The sequence below is a fragment of the Scylla paramamosain genome, chromosome 44 (genome assembly GCF_035594125.1).
Source record: "Scylla paramamosain isolate STU-SP2022 chromosome 44, ASM3559412v1, whole genome shotgun sequence".
NCBI lineage: Eukaryota > Metazoa > Arthropoda > Malacostraca > Decapoda > Portunidae > Scylla > Scylla paramamosain.
Genome location: NC_087194.1, coordinates 8,787,111 through 8,804,898, shown reverse-complemented (window position 1 = coordinate 8,804,898; position 17,788 = coordinate 8,787,111). Strand labels below are relative to the sequence as shown.

At 39.7% G+C, this 17,788-nt stretch overlaps 1 protein-coding gene across 1 annotated transcript in view; it reads right to left on the bottom strand.

Annotated features, from left to right (window-relative positions):
• LOC135093916 (zinc metalloproteinase nas-4-like) overlaps nt 1–17,788 on the bottom strand; it is a 73,300-nt gene that overhangs the window by 35,628 nt on the left and 19,884 nt on the right. Inside the window, exon 3 of the mRNA XM_063993583.1 lies at nt 4,317–4,380. Within this exon, the coding sequence (XP_063849653.1) occupies nt 4,317–4,380 (64 nt within the window). The remainder of the gene's footprint in view (nt 1–4,316; nt 4,381–17,788) is intronic.

Genomic DNA, 17,788 nt, shown 5'->3' with positions numbered 1-17,788 from the left:
GGAATGTTATATTGTGACCATTTGTGGTCATGGCCCAAAAGTCCAAAACGACCATGTAACCCCACAGTTGAGCCTCGCAGCAAGTTATGTAGGGAAGCAAGCAAAGCCACTGTGAGAGGAACAAGATTAGTGGTCATATATATATATATATATATATATATATATATATATATATATATATATATATATATATATATATATATATATATATATATATATATATATATATATATATATATATATATATATATTTACAGGGGTGAATTTATTGCGTCTGTTCTTAATAACGAAATTGTGACTTATGTGGGAGAGGGAGGGCTGAGAGCATCATGGCCCACTATGGGCCGGTTACTGTAACATTCTGCAAACCTATCCAGTGTTATCTTTTTAAGTTTCCGCATTTTCCCTTGTAGTAACTTTTCTCTTTAAGTGAGAAAACCACTGGCTAAAGTCAACAAAATCTTAATTAAAAGAAAAGGCCCATTTAAATGCCAGTTTCCAGAGCAATGTCAAATAGAATGATCAAATAGTAAAGGATAAGTGTCCTGAAACCTACTTCTTTAAAGAGTTCAGCTCATAGGAAGGAGGAAATACAGAAACAGGAAGGGAATTCGAAAGTTTACCAGAGAAAGGGATGAATGATTGAGAATTCTTTTTAATTCTTACATTAGAGAGATGGACAGAACAGGGGTGAGAGAAAGAAGAAAGTCTTGTGTACAGAGTCTGTAGAATAAGGGGAGGTATGCAGTTAGCAAGATTAGAAGACCAGTTAGCATAAAAATAGCGGTAGAAGATAGCGGAAATACAACTTTGCGGCGACGAGATAGAGAGGCTGAACAGTCATTTAGAAGAAAGAAGTTGATAAGACGAAAAGCCCTTGATTCCACCGTCTAAAAAAGCAGTATGAGTGGAACTCCCTATACATGTGAAGCATACTCTATACATGAACAGATAAAGCCCCTGTACAGAATTAGCATTTGGGGGTGACAAAAACTGGCGGAGACAACTCAGCAGAATGCCAAACTTCATAGAAGCTGTTTAAGGCCAACGTGCGGGAGGCGGTGCTCGTAACTGCCGCATCTTGACGCAAAACAGATACATGTCGGCTCCACTCCCAGAGGACGTGACGCTAAGGATCCCTAATTATCCTTTATAAGCCTGACATTCCCTCCTTCAAAATTAAAATGAGTATGATTTTTATTTTAGCTAGTCTCTGTAATTGAAATTTTTCTCTGTTTTTAACTGCACAGATGACAAGTGACAAGTAATGAGGAAAGTGTCCTAAGGGGAGAGACAAGTCTGCAGGTGCCTTTGGTTCATGTATGGGATGTTTGAATGTTGTACAAGAGATTTAAAGGTGCCTAGCTATATTTTTAATACAGCTATGATATGACTGAAGGTTTACAGGTGATTTAAAGGTATTCAGGTGTGTTTTTTAGTACAGGTATGATGTCTTTGAATGTTGTACAGATATAAAGCTTTGCAGGCGAATTAAAGGTGTCAGATGTGTCTTCAGTACTAACGTGAGGTGTTTTTTTTTTGGTAGTTTAAGTAAATTAGAAAGATTTTTCAAGATTATTTTTTCGCATATTACTACGTGCTATTTTAATTTATTTATTTGTTTATTTTATTAATGCGTGCTTTTAGTGGTGTGTTAGGATTACACTTCAAGCGATTCATTGGTTCAGTGGTTCAGTGGTCCACAGCCCTGGGTGGCGGTGTGGAGTGATAAGCTAGAGATGAGATGTGAAGTTTTCAGTTTTAGATTATAAGTAAAGAACAGACCAAGGATATTCAGTGTACAATAGTGGGACAGTTCACTGTAAATGAAGAAGAGGAAATAGTTATCCGAAAGGCTGTGTCAAGATAATAGATGGAGGAATTGAGTTTTTGAGACATTGAACAATACTAAGTTTGCTTTGTATTAATCAGAAATTTTTGAGAGATCACAAGTTAGACTGAATATAAATTAATATCATCACAGCTGCTGATTTCATCAGTTCTTTTGACTGCTAATGACGCTTTGATACTTATTACATTTGAGAAACCATAGTCAACGTTAATTGGCAAAAATTGTTGAAATTACTTTGAGAGCCTTTTTTATTTCTGTGTCCTATGTTGAATTTCCGTTATCTAGTTGCTCTCCTCATATTTTTAGTTAGTATGCCAGTCCCTAGCTCAGATTATTCGGTTATTATTATTATTATTTTTTGTAAGTTATTGCTTTTTATTTTCTTTCAACCACTTTTGTACACTTTATTAAAACTGAAATATGTGCTTATTTGCATTGCTATACACTTGCACAACGTAGTTGCTAAGATAAAACTACACAGAATGGCCTCTCGATCTTTGCTTCACTACTATTCCTTGAGATCTCGAGTCAGGATGTTATGAAATTAACAGGCACCAACAAAATTCTACCTAATTGGTCACTCATTTGCTCAATTTATTTTTTCAAACTTATGCTCTAACATACATTAGATAATTTGAATAACCTTAAGAATCGAAACTTACACTTATACTACCTCTGAGATTATGCTGTACAAATTTAGTCTCATTATGCACATTATATACACAGAATGGACGCAGCTAGGTTAGTGTCTGTGGAAGGAATAACTACGATGATTCATGGACTGAAAATTAATCTCAACAGAATAGGTTAAAACACCCTGTGTTTACTGAGAAGTAGAGTGGAGATGGCGAGATGAAATGATTTAAATACGACTGGTAAAAAATGTAAACCAGGTTGTTTTGGTATAGGAATAAGTTAGAATTCTTACGATTGGTTACAAATTAGAAAAATTTATAAATAAAAAGCAGTAAGGTAAAAATTGTTCGCAAAAAAAAAAAAAAAATTGCAAATAACGTGAACAAACTTGTGGAAACGTGATAACTGTACAGACGTTGGATAACACTATGTAACACGATTTTTGTCTTTGACAAGCAAGTGTTATTTTCCAGCTCTTTCCATTACAAAACAATAGAAAACGTCCGTTATTTCTGTCAAACTTTGCTTTTGTTGCTTTTATTTATTTATTTTTTTTATTATTTATTTATTTATTTATTTATTTTATTTATTTTTTTTTTTTTTTTCCAAAAATAGCTAAATTTCACCATTTTTCTAGATGCTGTCACAGAGAAGTTCTTTGCTCTTGTCTTGATGAATTGATCACATAAGTAGCAGAATGGATATGGAGAATGACTGCAGCCTCTTGATGCCATTTCACCTCTTGTGATGTGTCTTCTTAGGCAGCCAAAGCAGAACTGATTAGTGGTCTGCAAGCAGTACTCTAGAATATTTTTAGTCTTTCTAAAATGTGTTCCAGAATGTTCTCAGTTTTTCTAGAATATTCTTGAACCTACTATTCTGAATCTTTCTAGAAAACTCTTGTATATTCTAGAAAATTCTTGATATTTCTACATATTTCTACTGTATTTTAGAAAGTCCTAGAATATTCTGGAAATGTTTACATTGAATAGAATGTTCTAAAATGTTCTAGAAACTTTTAAGAGTGTCTGGTAGAACATTTTGGAAGATTTGAGATTTCTGAAATGTAAACAAGTTCTTCTAAATATGATCATTTTCTTTCTAGGTTTGGTCAGTTCAAGAACGATCTTATTAAAATAAAAAAAAAAAATAAGAACACTTTATATTCTTTCTTTTATTTATTTATTTTTTTTTTTTTTTTACTTATTTGCAAAATTTCAAAAGCAATTAGATAAGCAATTGAGATTTTGCAAAGGCCTTTACCTAACATGAAAACAATTAGTAACCTCATACTATAATGAAATAAGGTAAAAGTGTAAATTCATTGTTCTAACCACAAAAGCAAAGTTTTAGGATCAAAATAACTTTTTTTTCTACTTTGTTTAGATGGAAATAACTGGAAAATTATGGTTTGTTCCAAGGACAAGACAAAAGTAAAATTTTGTTACATAGTGTAATTTTTAGTTGATTAACTGGAACAAAACTTATTGTGACAAGCATATTCAGAGATATGAAGTGACGTTTCTCTATCCTTTTTTACAACAACTTGTGCAAGTTGAGTTGTTTTTATTTTATGTATTCTGTGGTTATTATAGAACTCACAAAAGTTATTATAACATCACTTCTGGTGATTCGTCACAACTCGATTATCTGTTTAGAGTAAGCGTGTTAAATTAAACAGACTGATTTAAAGGAAACTATTTGTTGCCTAATGAATGGTAAAGAGATAAGATCGACACCTAGCGTGGTACGATTGCATGTCTAGTGTGATGCATTAAAAATTTTAGTAACTAATTAATTTATAACAAACAAGAAATTCTGCACTTACCTAATCTCATGCTGACTTCAAATTCATCAGGATGAAGTGGAGGACCCAGCACATCATTGATCATCTGAAAGTGTATTGTGCCGGATACACATTAACTAACGTTTAGTGTCTAGTTTACTCAGACCTGGCGATAATACTAAAAAACAAAGCTTCAGATAAATTTTTACGTGAAAAGCTAACCATTATGAATTTCAGCGTCAAATGAATCTTGGAATTTGAAAAAAAATAAAATAAACAATAAATAAAAAAAAAAATCTTATTATGAAAACTTCATAAGCAGATTTGAGATGTCTAGAGAAAATGTGATACATCAAGAAATTACAGTGGAAAAAACCTTATGAATATAAAGGAAGCTACTGAAGAAAAAGGCGCTTAAAAAAACGTTTAATAGGAAAGATCAATTAGGGTGATGTCCTAGTTGTAGAGACGTCTTCAAACTCTTTGAACTCGCAGAAAGAGAAAAACATGATCAAGAGCGGTCATGCCCAAAAGGATATACATCATGTAGAAATAACCTAAGAAAGCGGTGGCATAATAAGAAACTAAATCAATAATTTCTTCCACTGCCCTCAACTCATGGCGCAGCTGCATCTTTTTTTTTTTTTTTCAACCATGGTAAGCTGGCTACAAACTGCATATAGACATATTAAAAAAGTCGGGACGATGACAGAATCTCAAGAGGCCACGCCCCCTCCCTACTTTACTCATACGTCTGGCAGCGTTATCTGTAATATGATCGATAATTAACCAATATATTTGAGTACACTAATTACTAGTTTTCGCTTCGTAACAAATAACAAGTCTACCGAAACTCATATTTAAGTTTCTCATGTGTAATTCATTACATTGATACCGTTATCAGAGTTCGGAAACTTTACATTTCAGGGGGATCTTCAATTATGTATGAATGTTTTACGGTAATGGCGACAAGCACTCAAGCCGGGCACGCGCCTGGGCTCTGTCGCGCCAGAATCGTATCATTTGCATGAGAGGAAAGGTTATGGCGTCCCCCACTCCACTGTCCAGCCATACCCCAACCCCTGGTAGGCCAGCTGGTACTGTAAGGCTCGTCAGTCAAGCAAGAAATATTGTCCTCATTGTATTCAAGTACTTCGATAAGGACAAGAAAGAGCCAGTAGAAGATATGGTGAAGAAAACCTCTGAGGCAACGATAGTTTCACAGGCTGTCATCAACTCCATACACCAGGGCAAGAGGAGTGAAGGAGGAGTTATACAATCACCACTCCATCAGAACCGGTTGTCACCTGTACTTGGGCGCATTGATGACTTCGACAAGGAAACAATAAGAAGAGAAATTCTGGCCTTTTATGAGAGAGGAGAGCTGCCTACAGTTCACCTACTGCTACAGAAACTTAAGGAACCACCAGTAAACTTCAAAGGAGGAAAAACAAGCCTACGCACATTGCTGAAGAGTTTGGGATTCTGATATAAGAAACACTGTAACAGCAGAGCTATATTGATGGAGAAAGAGATCAGACATCGTAGCTGCCAGAAACAAATTCCTAAGGGAACCGAATATGAACAGGCATAGTGAAAACCCAAGGCCAGAGATTTACCTCGATGAAACCTGGGTAAACCAAAATATCAGCGTTGAACAGTGCTGGACAAACAAGGAGGGGACAATTGGACCGCACACAAAAACCGGTAGAGGTGGCAGGTTCATCATTCTTCATGAAGGAAGTACTGAAGGCTATGTTCCTGGCGGACTCTTAATGTTCAAGTCCAAGTATGGAAATAAAAGAGATTATCATGACTCAATGAACAGCCATACATTCAGAAAATGTTTTTTGGAGCAACTTATGCCTGATATCCCTCCACGATCATTAATTATCATGGACAACGCTCCCTACCACAACATGCAGCTGAACAAAGCACCTTCAGGAAATTCAAGAAAAGGGGATATCATCAAGTGGCTATGGGACAACAAAATTTCCCATGACGCTTCACACACCAGAGCTGAACTTTATCAGCTTGTTCAGCTTCACAAATAGACGAGCTTGCTGCTGCTGCAGGACATAACGTATTCCGACTTCCACCTTATTATTGCCAGTTTAATCCAGTAGAACTTATATGGGCTCAAATCAAACAAGAAATGAGGAAGAAAATCTCAAATTACCAGCAGTTCATGAAGAATGTTCAAGACTACTCAAAAAGCTATCAATATTGTTATTTTTTTTATTTATTTATTTTTTTTTTTTTATGTAGAAGGGACACTGACCAAGAGCAACAAAAATCCGATAAAAAAATGCCCATTGAAATGCCAGTCCCATAAAAGGGTCAAAGCAGTGGTCAAAAATTGATGGATAAGTGTCTTGAAACCTCCCTCTTGAAGGAATTCAAGTCATAGGAAGATGGAAATACAGGAAGCAGGCAGGGAGTTCCACAGTTTACCAGAGAAAGGGATGAATGATTTAGAATACTGGTTAACTCTTGCGTTAGAGAGGTGGACAGAATAGGGGTGAGAGAAAGAAGAAAGTCTTGTGCAGCGAGGCCGCGGAAGGAGGGGAGGCATGCAGTTAGTAAGATCAGAAGAGCAGTTAGCATGAAAATAGCGGTAGAAGACAGCTAGATATGCAACAGAGCGGCGGTGAGAGAGAGGCTGAAGACAGTCAGTTAGAGGAGAGGAGTTGATGAGACGAAAAGCTTTTGATTCCACCCTGTCTAGAAGAGCAGTATGAGTGGAACCCCCCCAGACATGTGAAGCATACTCCATACATGGACGGATAAGGCAGAGTAAGCAGCTGGGGGGGTGAAAAAAACTGGCGGAGACGTCTCAGAACACTTAACTTCATAGAAGCTGTTTTAGCTAGAGATGAGATGTGAAGTTTCCAGTTCAGATTATAAGTAAAGGACAGACCGAGGATGTTCAGTGCAGAAGAGGGGGACAGTTGAGTGTTATTGAAGAAGAGGGGATAGTTGTCTGGAAGGTTGTGTCGAATAGATAGATGGAGGTATTGAGTTTTTGAGGCATTGAACAATACCAAGTTTGTTCTGCCCCAATCAGAAATTTTAGAAAGATCAGAAGTCAGGCGTTCTGTGGCTTCCCTGCCTGAAATGTTTACTTCCTGAAGGGTTGGACGTCTATGAAAAGACGTGGAAAAGTGCAGGGTGGTATCATCAGCATAGGAGTGGATAGGACAAAAAGTTTGGTTTAGAATATCATTAATGAATAATAAGAAGAGAGTGGGTGACAGGACAGAACCCTGAGGAACACCACTGTTAATAGATTTAGGAGAAGAACAGTGACCGTCTACCACAGCAGCAATAGAACGGTCAGAAAGGAAACTTGAGATGATGTTACAGAGAGAAGGATAGAAACCGTAAGAGGGTAGTTTGGAAATCAAAGCTTTGTGCCAGACTCTATCAAAAGCTTTCGATATGTCCAAGGCAACAGCAAAAGTTTCACCAAAATCTCTAAAAGAGGATGATCAAGACTCAGTAAGGAAAGCCAGAAGATCACCAGTAGAGCGGCCTTGACGGAACCCATACTGGTGATCAGATAGAAGGTTGTGAAGTGATAGATGTTTAAGAATCTTCCTGTTGAGGATAGATTCAAAAACTTTAGATAGGCAGGAAATTAAAGCAATAGGACAGTAGTTTGAGGGATTAGAACTGTCACCCTTTTTAGGAACAGGCTGAATGTAGGCAAACTTCCAACAAGAAGGAAAGGTAGATGTTGACAGACAGAGCTGAAAGAGTTTGACTAGGCAAGGTGCAAGCACGGAGGCACAGTTTCGGAGAACAATAGGAGGGACCCCATCAGGTCCATAAGCCTTCCGAGGGTTTAGGCCAGCGAGGGCGAAGAATTTTAATAGGTAGCATGAAGTAGTCAGAGGGTGGAGGAGAGGGAGGAACAAGCCCAGAATCGTCACAGGTAGAGTTTTTAGCAAAGGTTTGAGCAAAGAGTTCAGCTTTAGAGATAGATGTGACAGCAGTGGTGCCATCTGGTTGAAATAAAGAAGGGAAAGAAGAAGAAGCAAAGTTATTGGAGATATTTTTTGGCTAGATGCCAGAAGTCACGAGGGGAGTTAGATTTTGAAAAATTTTGAAACTTTCTGTTAATGAAGGAGTTTTTGGCTAGTTGGAGAACAGACTTGGCATTGTCCCGGGCAGAAAAATAAAGTGCATGAGATTCTGGTGATGGAATGCTTAAGTACCTTTTGTGGGCCACCTCTCTCTATCATGTATAGCACGAGAACAAGTTGTGCTAAACCAAGGTTTAGAAGGTTTAGGACGAGAAAAAGAGTGAGGAATGTACGCCTTTATGCCAGACACTATCACCTCTGTTATGCGCTCAGCACACAAAGATGGGCCTCTGACACGGAAGCAGTAGTCATTCCAAGGAAAATCAGAAAAAAATACCTCGTCAGGTCCCCCTAACTAGCAGAGGCAAAACGCCAGAGGCACCTTCGTTTAGGGGGATCCTGAGGAGGGATTGGAGCAATAGGACAAGATACAGATATGAGATTGTAATCGGAGGAGTCCAACGGAGAAGAAAAGGTGACAGCATAAGCAGAAGGATTAGAGGTCAGGAAAAAGTCAAGAATGTTGGGCATATCTCCAAGACGGTCAGGAATATGAGTAGGGTGTTGCACCAATTGCTCTAGGTCGTGGAGGATAACAAACTTGAAGGCTAGTTTACCAGGATGGTCAGTGAAGGGAGAGGAAAGCCAAAGCTGGTGGTGAACATTGAAGTCTCTAACAATGGAGATCTCTGCAAAAGGGAAGAGGGTCAGAATGTGCTCCACTTTGGAAGTTAATAGTTAAAGAATTTCTTATAGTCAGAGGAGTTAAGTGAGAGTTATACAGCACAGATAAATTTAGTTTGAGAGTGACTCTGTAGTCGTAGCCAGATGGTGGAAAACTCGGAAGAATCAAGAGCGTGGGCACGAGAGCAGGTTAAGTCATTGCGCACATACACGCAGCATCCAGCTTTGGATCGAAAATGAAGATAGAGAAAGTAGGAGGGAACAGAAAAGGGGCTACTGTCAGTTGCCTCAGACACTTGAGTTGCAGTGAGGAAAAGAAGATGAAGTTTAGAAGAGGAGAAGTGGTGTTCTACAGATTGAAAATTAGATCTTAGACCGCGAATGTTGCAGAAGTTAATGAAGAAAAAGTTGAGGGGGGTGTCAAGACACTTAGGGTCGTCGACAGAAAGGCAGTCCGACCTGGGGACATTTATGATCCCCTCCCCAGATGGGGACTCCGAGGCTAGGAGTCGCCATGATGATTTTAAAATTTTTGAGTGAAGGGTGTGTGTGTGTTATTAGGTGCTTGTAGTTTTGTGTAGAGGAAGAGAGTTGTCCTTAGAGGGCAGGCTGTGACTGGCCCCTTGTGTTGTGAGACACAAAGGAAAACGTTCTGTGAGGTCAAAGCTGGGCTTAATGATAAGTTCACAGCACTCCCTGAATAGTGCTTTAGACCTCACTGGGAGTAATTATCTTTTCGGCAGGTGTCTACTGCCTCATCCTGTATGTCTACTGACTCAAGATGACTGGAAAAAATGCGTAGAACATGCAAGAAATATTCAAGAAGATTACATTAAGAGAGACATTGCTTTTGAACACATATTTGTCATAAATGTCCCCAGGTCGGACTGCCTTTCTGTCGACGACCCTAAGTGTCTTGACACCCTCCTCAACTTTTTCTTCATTAACTTCTGCAACATTCGCTGTCTAAGATCTAATTTTCAATCTGTAGAACACCACCTCTCCTCTTCTAAACCTCATCTTCTTTTCCTCACTGAAACTCAGGTGTCTGAGGCAACTGACAGTAGCCCCTTTTCTGTTCCCTTCTACTTTCTCTATCCTCATTTTCGATCCAAAGCTGGATGCTGTGTTTATGTGCGCAATGACTTAACTTGCTCTCGAGCCCACGCTCTTGAATCTTCCGAATTTTCCACCATCTAGCTACGACTACAGAGTCACTCTCATACTAAATTTATCTGTGCTGTATACCTCTCACCTAACTCCTCTGACTATAAGAAATTCTTTGACTACTTAACTTCCAAAGTGTAGCACATTCTGACTCTCTTCCCTTTTGCAGAGATCTCCATTCTTGGAGATTTCAATGTTCACCACCAGCTTTGGCTTTCCTCTCCCTTCACAGACCATCCTGGTGAACTAGCCTAAAACTTTGCTATCCTCCATGACCTAGAGCAATTGGTGCAACACCCTACTCGTATTCCTGACCGTCTTGGAGATACACCCAACATTCTTGACCTTTTCCTGACCTCTAATCCTTCTGCTTATGCTGTCACCCTTTCTTCTCCGTTGGGCTCCTCCGATCACAATCTCATATCTTTATCTTGTCCTATCACTCCAGTCCCTCCTCAGGATCCCCCTAAGCGAAGGTGCCTCTGGCGTTTTGCCTCTGCTAGTTGGGGGGACCTGATTAGGTATTTTGCTGATTTTCCTTGGAACGACTACTGCTTCCGTGTCAGAGACCCGTCTTTGTGTGCTGAGCGCATAACAGAGGTGATAGTGTCTGGCATGGAGCCATACATTCCTCACTCTTTTTCTCGTCTCAAACCTTCTAAACCTTGGTTTAACACAGCTTGTTCTCGTGCTATACATGATAGAGAGGTGGCCCACAAAAGGTACTTAAGCCTTCCAGGATTAAGCCTCACCAGAATCTCATGCACTTTATATTTCTTCCCGGAACCATGCCAAGTCTGTTCTCCAACTAGCCAAAAACTCCTTCATTAACAGAAAATGTGAAAACCTTTCAAGATCTAACTCCCCTCGTGATTTCTGGCATCTAGCCAAAAATATCTCCAATAACTTTGCTTCTTCTTCTTTCGCTCCTCTATTTCAACCAGATGGCACCACTGCTATCACATTTATTTCTAAAGCTGAACTCTTTGCTCAAGCTTTTGCTAAAAACCCTACCTTGGACGGTTCTGGGCTTGTTCCTCCCTCTCCTCCACCCTCTGACTACTTCATGCCACCTATTAAAATTCTTCGCAATGATGTTTTCCATGCCCTCGCTGGCCTAAACCCTCGGAAGGCTTATGGACCTGATGGGGTCCCTCCTATTGTTCTCCGAAACTGTGCCTCCGTGCTTGCACCTTGCCTAGTCAAACTCTTTCAGCTCTGTTTGTCAACGTCTACCTTTCCTTCTTGCTGGAAGTTTGCCTACATTCAACCTGTTCCTAAAAAGGGTTACCGTTCTAATCCCTCAAACTACCGTCCTATTGCTTTAATTTCCTGCCTATCTAAAGTTTTTTAATCTATCTTCAACAGGAAGATTCAAGGCCGCTCTACTGGTGATCTTCTGGCTTTTCTTACTGAGTCTTGATCATCCTCTTTTAGAGATTTTGGTGAAACTTTTGCTGTTGCCTTGGACATATCGAAAGCTTTTGATAGAGTCTGGCACAAAGCTTTGATTTCCAAACTACCCTCTTACGGTTTCTATCCTTCTCTCTGTAACATCATCTCAAGTTTCCTTTCTGACCGTTCTATTGCTGCTGTGGTAGACGGTCACTGTTCTTCTCCTAAATCTATTAACAGTGGTGTTCCTCAGGGTTCTGTCCTGTCACCCACTCTCTTCTTATTATTCATTAATGATCTTCTAAACCAAACTTCTTGTCGAATCCACTCCTACGCTGATGATACCACCCTGCACTTTTCCACGTCTTTTCATAGACGTCCAACTCTTCAGGAGGTAAACATATCACGCAGGGAAGCCACAGAACGCCTGACTTCTGATCTTTCTAAAATTTCTGATTGGGGCAGAGCAAACTTGGTATTGTTCAATGCCTCAAAAACTCAATTCCTCCATCTATCAACTCGACACAACCTTCCAGACAACTATCCCCTCTTCTTCAGTGACACTCAACTGTCCCCCTCTTCTACACTGAACGTCCTCGGTCTGTCCTTTTCTTATAATCTGAACTGGAAACTTCACATCTCATCTCTAGCTAAAACAGCTTCTATGAAGTTAAGTGTTCTGAGACGTCTCCGCCAGTTTTTTTCACCCCCCCCAGCTGCTTACTCTGCCTTATCCGTCCATGTATGGAGTATGCTTCACATGTCTGGGGGGGTTCCACTCATACTGCTCTTCTAGACAGGGTGGAATCAAAAGCTTTTCGTCTCATCAACTCCTCTCCTCTAACTGACTGTCTTCAGCCTCTCTCTCACCGCCGCTCTGTTGCATATCTAGCTGTCTTCTACCGCTATTTTCATGCTAACTGCTCTTCTGATCTTACTAACTGCATGCCTCCCCTCCTTCCGCGGCCTCGCTGCACAAGACTTTCTTCTTTCTCTCACCCCTATTCTGTCCACCTCTCTAACGCAAGAGTTAACCAGTATTCTAAATCATTCATCCCTTTCTCTGGTAAACTGTGGAACTCCCTGCCTGCTTCCTGTATTTCCATCTTCCTATGACTTGAATTCCTTCAAGAGGGAGGTTTCAAGACACTTATCCATCAATTTTTGACCACTGCTTTGACCCTTTTATGGGACTGGCATTTCAGTGGGCATTTTTTTTTTATTAGATTTTTGTTGCCCTTGGCCAGTGTCCTTCCTACATAAAAATAATTTTAAAAAATCAATTGAACTGAGCACCTCAGACAATAGCAGTGATGAAAATGATGATAGTGAGGCTGAATGATTGAAAAAAGAAAAAAAATGCAAATTAATAAAAAATATTGCAAATACAAAAGAATATATATATATATATATATATATATATATATATATATATATATATATATATATATATATATATATATATATATATATATATATATATATATATATATATATATATATATATATATATATATATATATATATATATATATATATATATATATATATATATATATATATATATATATATATATATATATATATATGTGTGTGTGTGTTTGTGTGTGTGTGTGTGTGTGTGTGTGTGTAAGGGATGTCAAATGATCCGCCTCCACGTGGTTCACTCTGGAAACGTCATTATAGACGGCTAAAGGCATTATAAAATAGTTAATTGCAACGCCTTCTTAAACACCGCGCCGAGAAAATAGAGCAAGGAGGGAAGGAAAGGTGGTGGTGGTGGTGGTTATTGTCTGGAGAGAGAGAGAGAGAGAGAGAGAGAGAGAGAGAGAGAGAGAGAGAGAGAGAGAGAGAGAGGATGGGGGAGGAGGAGATGGTGCTGGTGGTGGCGATGACGGAGAGACAGAGCGGGAAAACTCAACTTATTTATTCACAACCTCGTATTTATTGAATCAGTAGTTACGGTTTGCTTAATCGTGGATAGAAAGCTTTAGCAATGATATTGAGACAAGTTATACAAAAATTTATGTAAATCTACATGTTTTAAAACATTCTTTTATTGTTATACATTTATGTTATCAGTGCAGCAGTCAGATGTCAAGTGGCGGTGTCGAGACTGCGTTACGAGAACATATTCTTTATCTACGGCGCTGACAGGAAAGGGGGCGTGGTCTCTTGAGATTATGTCATCGTCCCGACTTTTTTTTTTTAGTTAGGGATATAGAATGGAATACTTACTTAACCTAAAAATATGAGCCAAAATGCCTTGTAACGCATATGATGATCCTTTTCCTCCTTTATGATTCTTCACTCGCAGAACATCCAGGTAAAAAAAGACAGTTGTTCATATCAATCTCGATTAAAGTATTAGTGGCCTTGTAATAGTAGATGTTTTTGGATGTGTCTTTGTAACAACTCCCGCTGTATTCCTAACTAGATGTGGTAAGTTTAAATATTTACTTATTTATCTATTTTATTGGCTTTTATTACTTTATGTCTTCTAAACCAAAGCGCCTTTAAGTAATTCTTTAAATTTTCCTGATTTTCCTCGGTGTTCATCTGGAGTATATTTTTGCTAGGATGGGTTCCATGTCTTCCTAGAGTGACTGATTAAGTAAAAAAAAAACATGAAAGTTCAAGAGTTTCCTGTTCATAGCCGCAGTCGGTATATATTTTTTTCTTCAATTGAGGTTTACTGTGTTCGTCATAGCCTTCATTATTAATTTGCTCTCGAGGCTAATATCTATCTACGTCTCTTTCTTTATTTGTAATTTGAATCGTCTGTAGGTCTTCAGCGTTCATTTTTTTTAATGCTTTTTCTCCATTCTTTATAATTATAATCTATTACTTTTTAATGATTTCACTTGGCTTCATCATTTCTATTTGCTAAGACTGATTCCTACTATGTTCATATATGTCTTGATTTTCTTTATCCACTTGTTTTTACTTTCTTGATGAAGAAAGATTTGTCTCATGACTTCGTTTCTGGTTTTTTTTTTTTTTTTTGTAGGTAGTGGTGTTCAAATAGTAAACTGGATTTTATATATTTTCGTCGCCGAAGCCCTTATTTCTGCTGTCAAGACTTCCTTCGCACACATGTTGGTAGCTGTAGAATTCTCCTTTAGACTTTTTTGTTTTTTTATCATCTGCAGCGTGCAGAGTTCCTCTTCTGGAAAGTCTAGTAGTTTTGATGCATGGAGGAAACTAGGTATTGCGATTCCCTTCCAGAAAGCTTTTCCAATTAGTAACCTGTTGCAGCATCTTCCTAGTATTCAACAGGATGTGTTGGCTAGCTTGTTACCCTTTGGTTGAACAATGAGCTTTGTGTTCCTTCAAATGTTGTCTCCTTGTTTCCAAGGAGGAGGCAGTAGACACCTGCCGAAACGATAATTACTCCCAGTGAGGTCTAATGCACTGTTCAGGGGGTGCTGTGAACTTATCATTAAACCCAGCTGTGACCTCACTGAACGTTTCCCTTTGTGTCTCACAACACAAGGGGGCAGTCACAGCCTGCCCTCTAAAGACAACTCTCTTCCTCCACACAAAACTACAAGCACCTATTAACACACACACCCTTCACTCAAAAATTTTTAAATCTTCATGGCGACTCCTACACCAGCCTCGGAGTCCCCATCTGGGGAGGGGACCATAAATGTCCCCAGGTCGGACTGCCTTTCTGTCGACGACCGTAAGTGCCTTGACACCCCCCTCAACTTTTTCTTCATTAACTTCTGCAACATTCGCGGTCTAAGATCTAATTTTCAATCTGTAGAACACCACCTCTTCTAAACCTCATCTTCTTTTCCTCACTGAAACTCAGGTGTCTGAGGCAACTGACAGTAGCCCCTTTTCTGTTCCCTCCTACCTTCTCTATCCTCATTTTCGATACAAAGCTGGATGCTGCGTGTATGTGCGCAATGACTTAACTTGCTCTCGTGCCCACGCTCTTGAATCTTCCGAGTTTTCCACCATCTGGTTACGAGTACAGAGTCACTCTCATACTAAATTTATCTGTGCTGTGTACCTCTCTCCTAATTCCTATAAGAAATTCTTTGACTACTTAACTTCCAAAGTGGTGCACATTCTGACCCTCTTCCCTTTTGCAGAGATCTCCATTCTTGGAGACTTCAATGTTCACCACCAGCTTTGGCTTTCCTCTCCCTTCACTGACCAACCTGGTGAACTAGCCTACAACTTTGCTATCCTCCACGACCTAGAGCAATTGGTGCAACACCCTACTCATATTCCTGACCGTCTTGGAGATACGCCCAACATTCTTGACCTTTTCCTGACCTCTAATCCTTCTGCTTATGCTGTCACCCTTTCTTTTCCGTTGGGCTCCTTCGATCACAATCTCATATCTTTATCTTGTCCTATCACTCCAATCCCTCCTCAGGATCCCCCTAAGCGAAGGTGCCTCTGGCGTGTTGCCTCTGCTAGTTGGGGGGAACTGAGGAGGTATTTTGCTGATTTTCCTTGGAATGACTACTGCTTCCGTGTCAGAGACCCGTCTTTGTGTGCTGAGCGCATAACAGAGGTGATAGTGTCTGGCATGAAGCCATACATTCCTGACTCTTTTCCTCGTCTCAAACCTTCTAAACCTTGGTTTAACATAGCTTGTTCTCGTGCTATACATGATAGAGAGGTAGCCCACAAAAGGTACTTAAGCCTTCCATCACCAGAATCTCATGCACTCTATATTTCTGCCCGGAACCATGCTAAGTCTGTTCTCCAACTAGCCAAAAACTCCTTCATTAACAGAAAATGTCAAAACCTTTCAAGATCTAACTCCCCTCGTGATTTCTGGCATCTAGCCAAAAATATCTCCAATAACTTTGCTTCTTCTTCTTTTCCTCCTCTACTTCAACCAGATGGCACCACTGCTATCACATCTATTTCTAAAGCTGAACTCTTTGTTCAAACCTTTGCTAAAAACCCTACCTTGGATGATTCTGGGCTTGTTCCTCCCTCTCCTCCACCCTCTGACTACTTCATGCCACCTATTAAAATTCTTCGCAATGATGTTTTCCATGCACTCGCTGGCCTAAACCCTCGGAAGGCTTATGGACCTGATGGGGTCCCTCCTATTGTTCTCCGAAACTGTGCCTCCGTACTTGCACCTTGCCTAGTCAAACTCTTTCAGCTTTGTCTGTCAACATCTACCTTTCCTTCTTGCTGAAAATTTGCCTATATTCAACCTGTTCCTAAAAAGGGTGACCGTTCTAATCCCTCAAACTACCGTTCTATTGCTTTAATTTCCTGCCTATCTAAAGTTTTTGAATCTATCCTCAACAGGAAGATTCTTAAACATCTATCACTTCACAACCTTCTATCTGATCGCCAGTATGGGTTCCGTCAAGGCCGCTCTACTGGTGATCTTCTGGCTTTCCTTACTGAGTCTTGGTCATCCTCTTTTAGAGACTTTGGTGAAACTTTTGCTGTTGCCTTGGACATATCAAAAGCTTTTGATAGAGTCTGGCACAAAGCTTTGATTTCCAAACTACCCTCCTACGGTTCTATCCTTCTCTCTGTAAATTCATCTCAAGTTTCCTTTCTGACCGTTCTATTGCTGCTGTGGTAGACGGTCACTGTTCTTCTCCTAAATCTATTAACAGTGGTGTTCCTCAGGGTTCTGTCCTGTCACCCGCTCTCTTCTTATTATTCATTAATGATCTTCTAAACCAAACTTCTTGTCCTATCCACTCCTACGCTGATGATACCACCCTGCACTTTTCCACGTCTTTTCATAGACGTCCAACACTTCAGGAGGTAAACATATCACGCAGGGAAGCCACAGAACGCCTGACTTCTGATCTTTCTAAAATTTCTGATTGGGGCAGAGCAAACTTGGTATTGTTCAGTGCCTCAAAAACTCAATTCCTCCATCTATCAACTCGACACAACCTTCCAGACAACTATCGCCTCTTCTTCAATGACACTCAACTGTCCCCCTCTTCTACACTGAGCATCCTCGGTCTGTCCTTTACTTATAATCTGAACTGGAAACTTCACATCTCATCTCTAGCTAAAACAGCTTCTATGAAGTTAGGCGTTCTGAGACGTCTCCGCCAGTTTTTCCTACCCCCCCAGCTGCTAACTCTGTACAAGGGCCTTATCCGTCCATGTATGGAGTATGCTTCACATGTCTGGGGGGGGTTCCACTCATACTGCTCTTCTAGA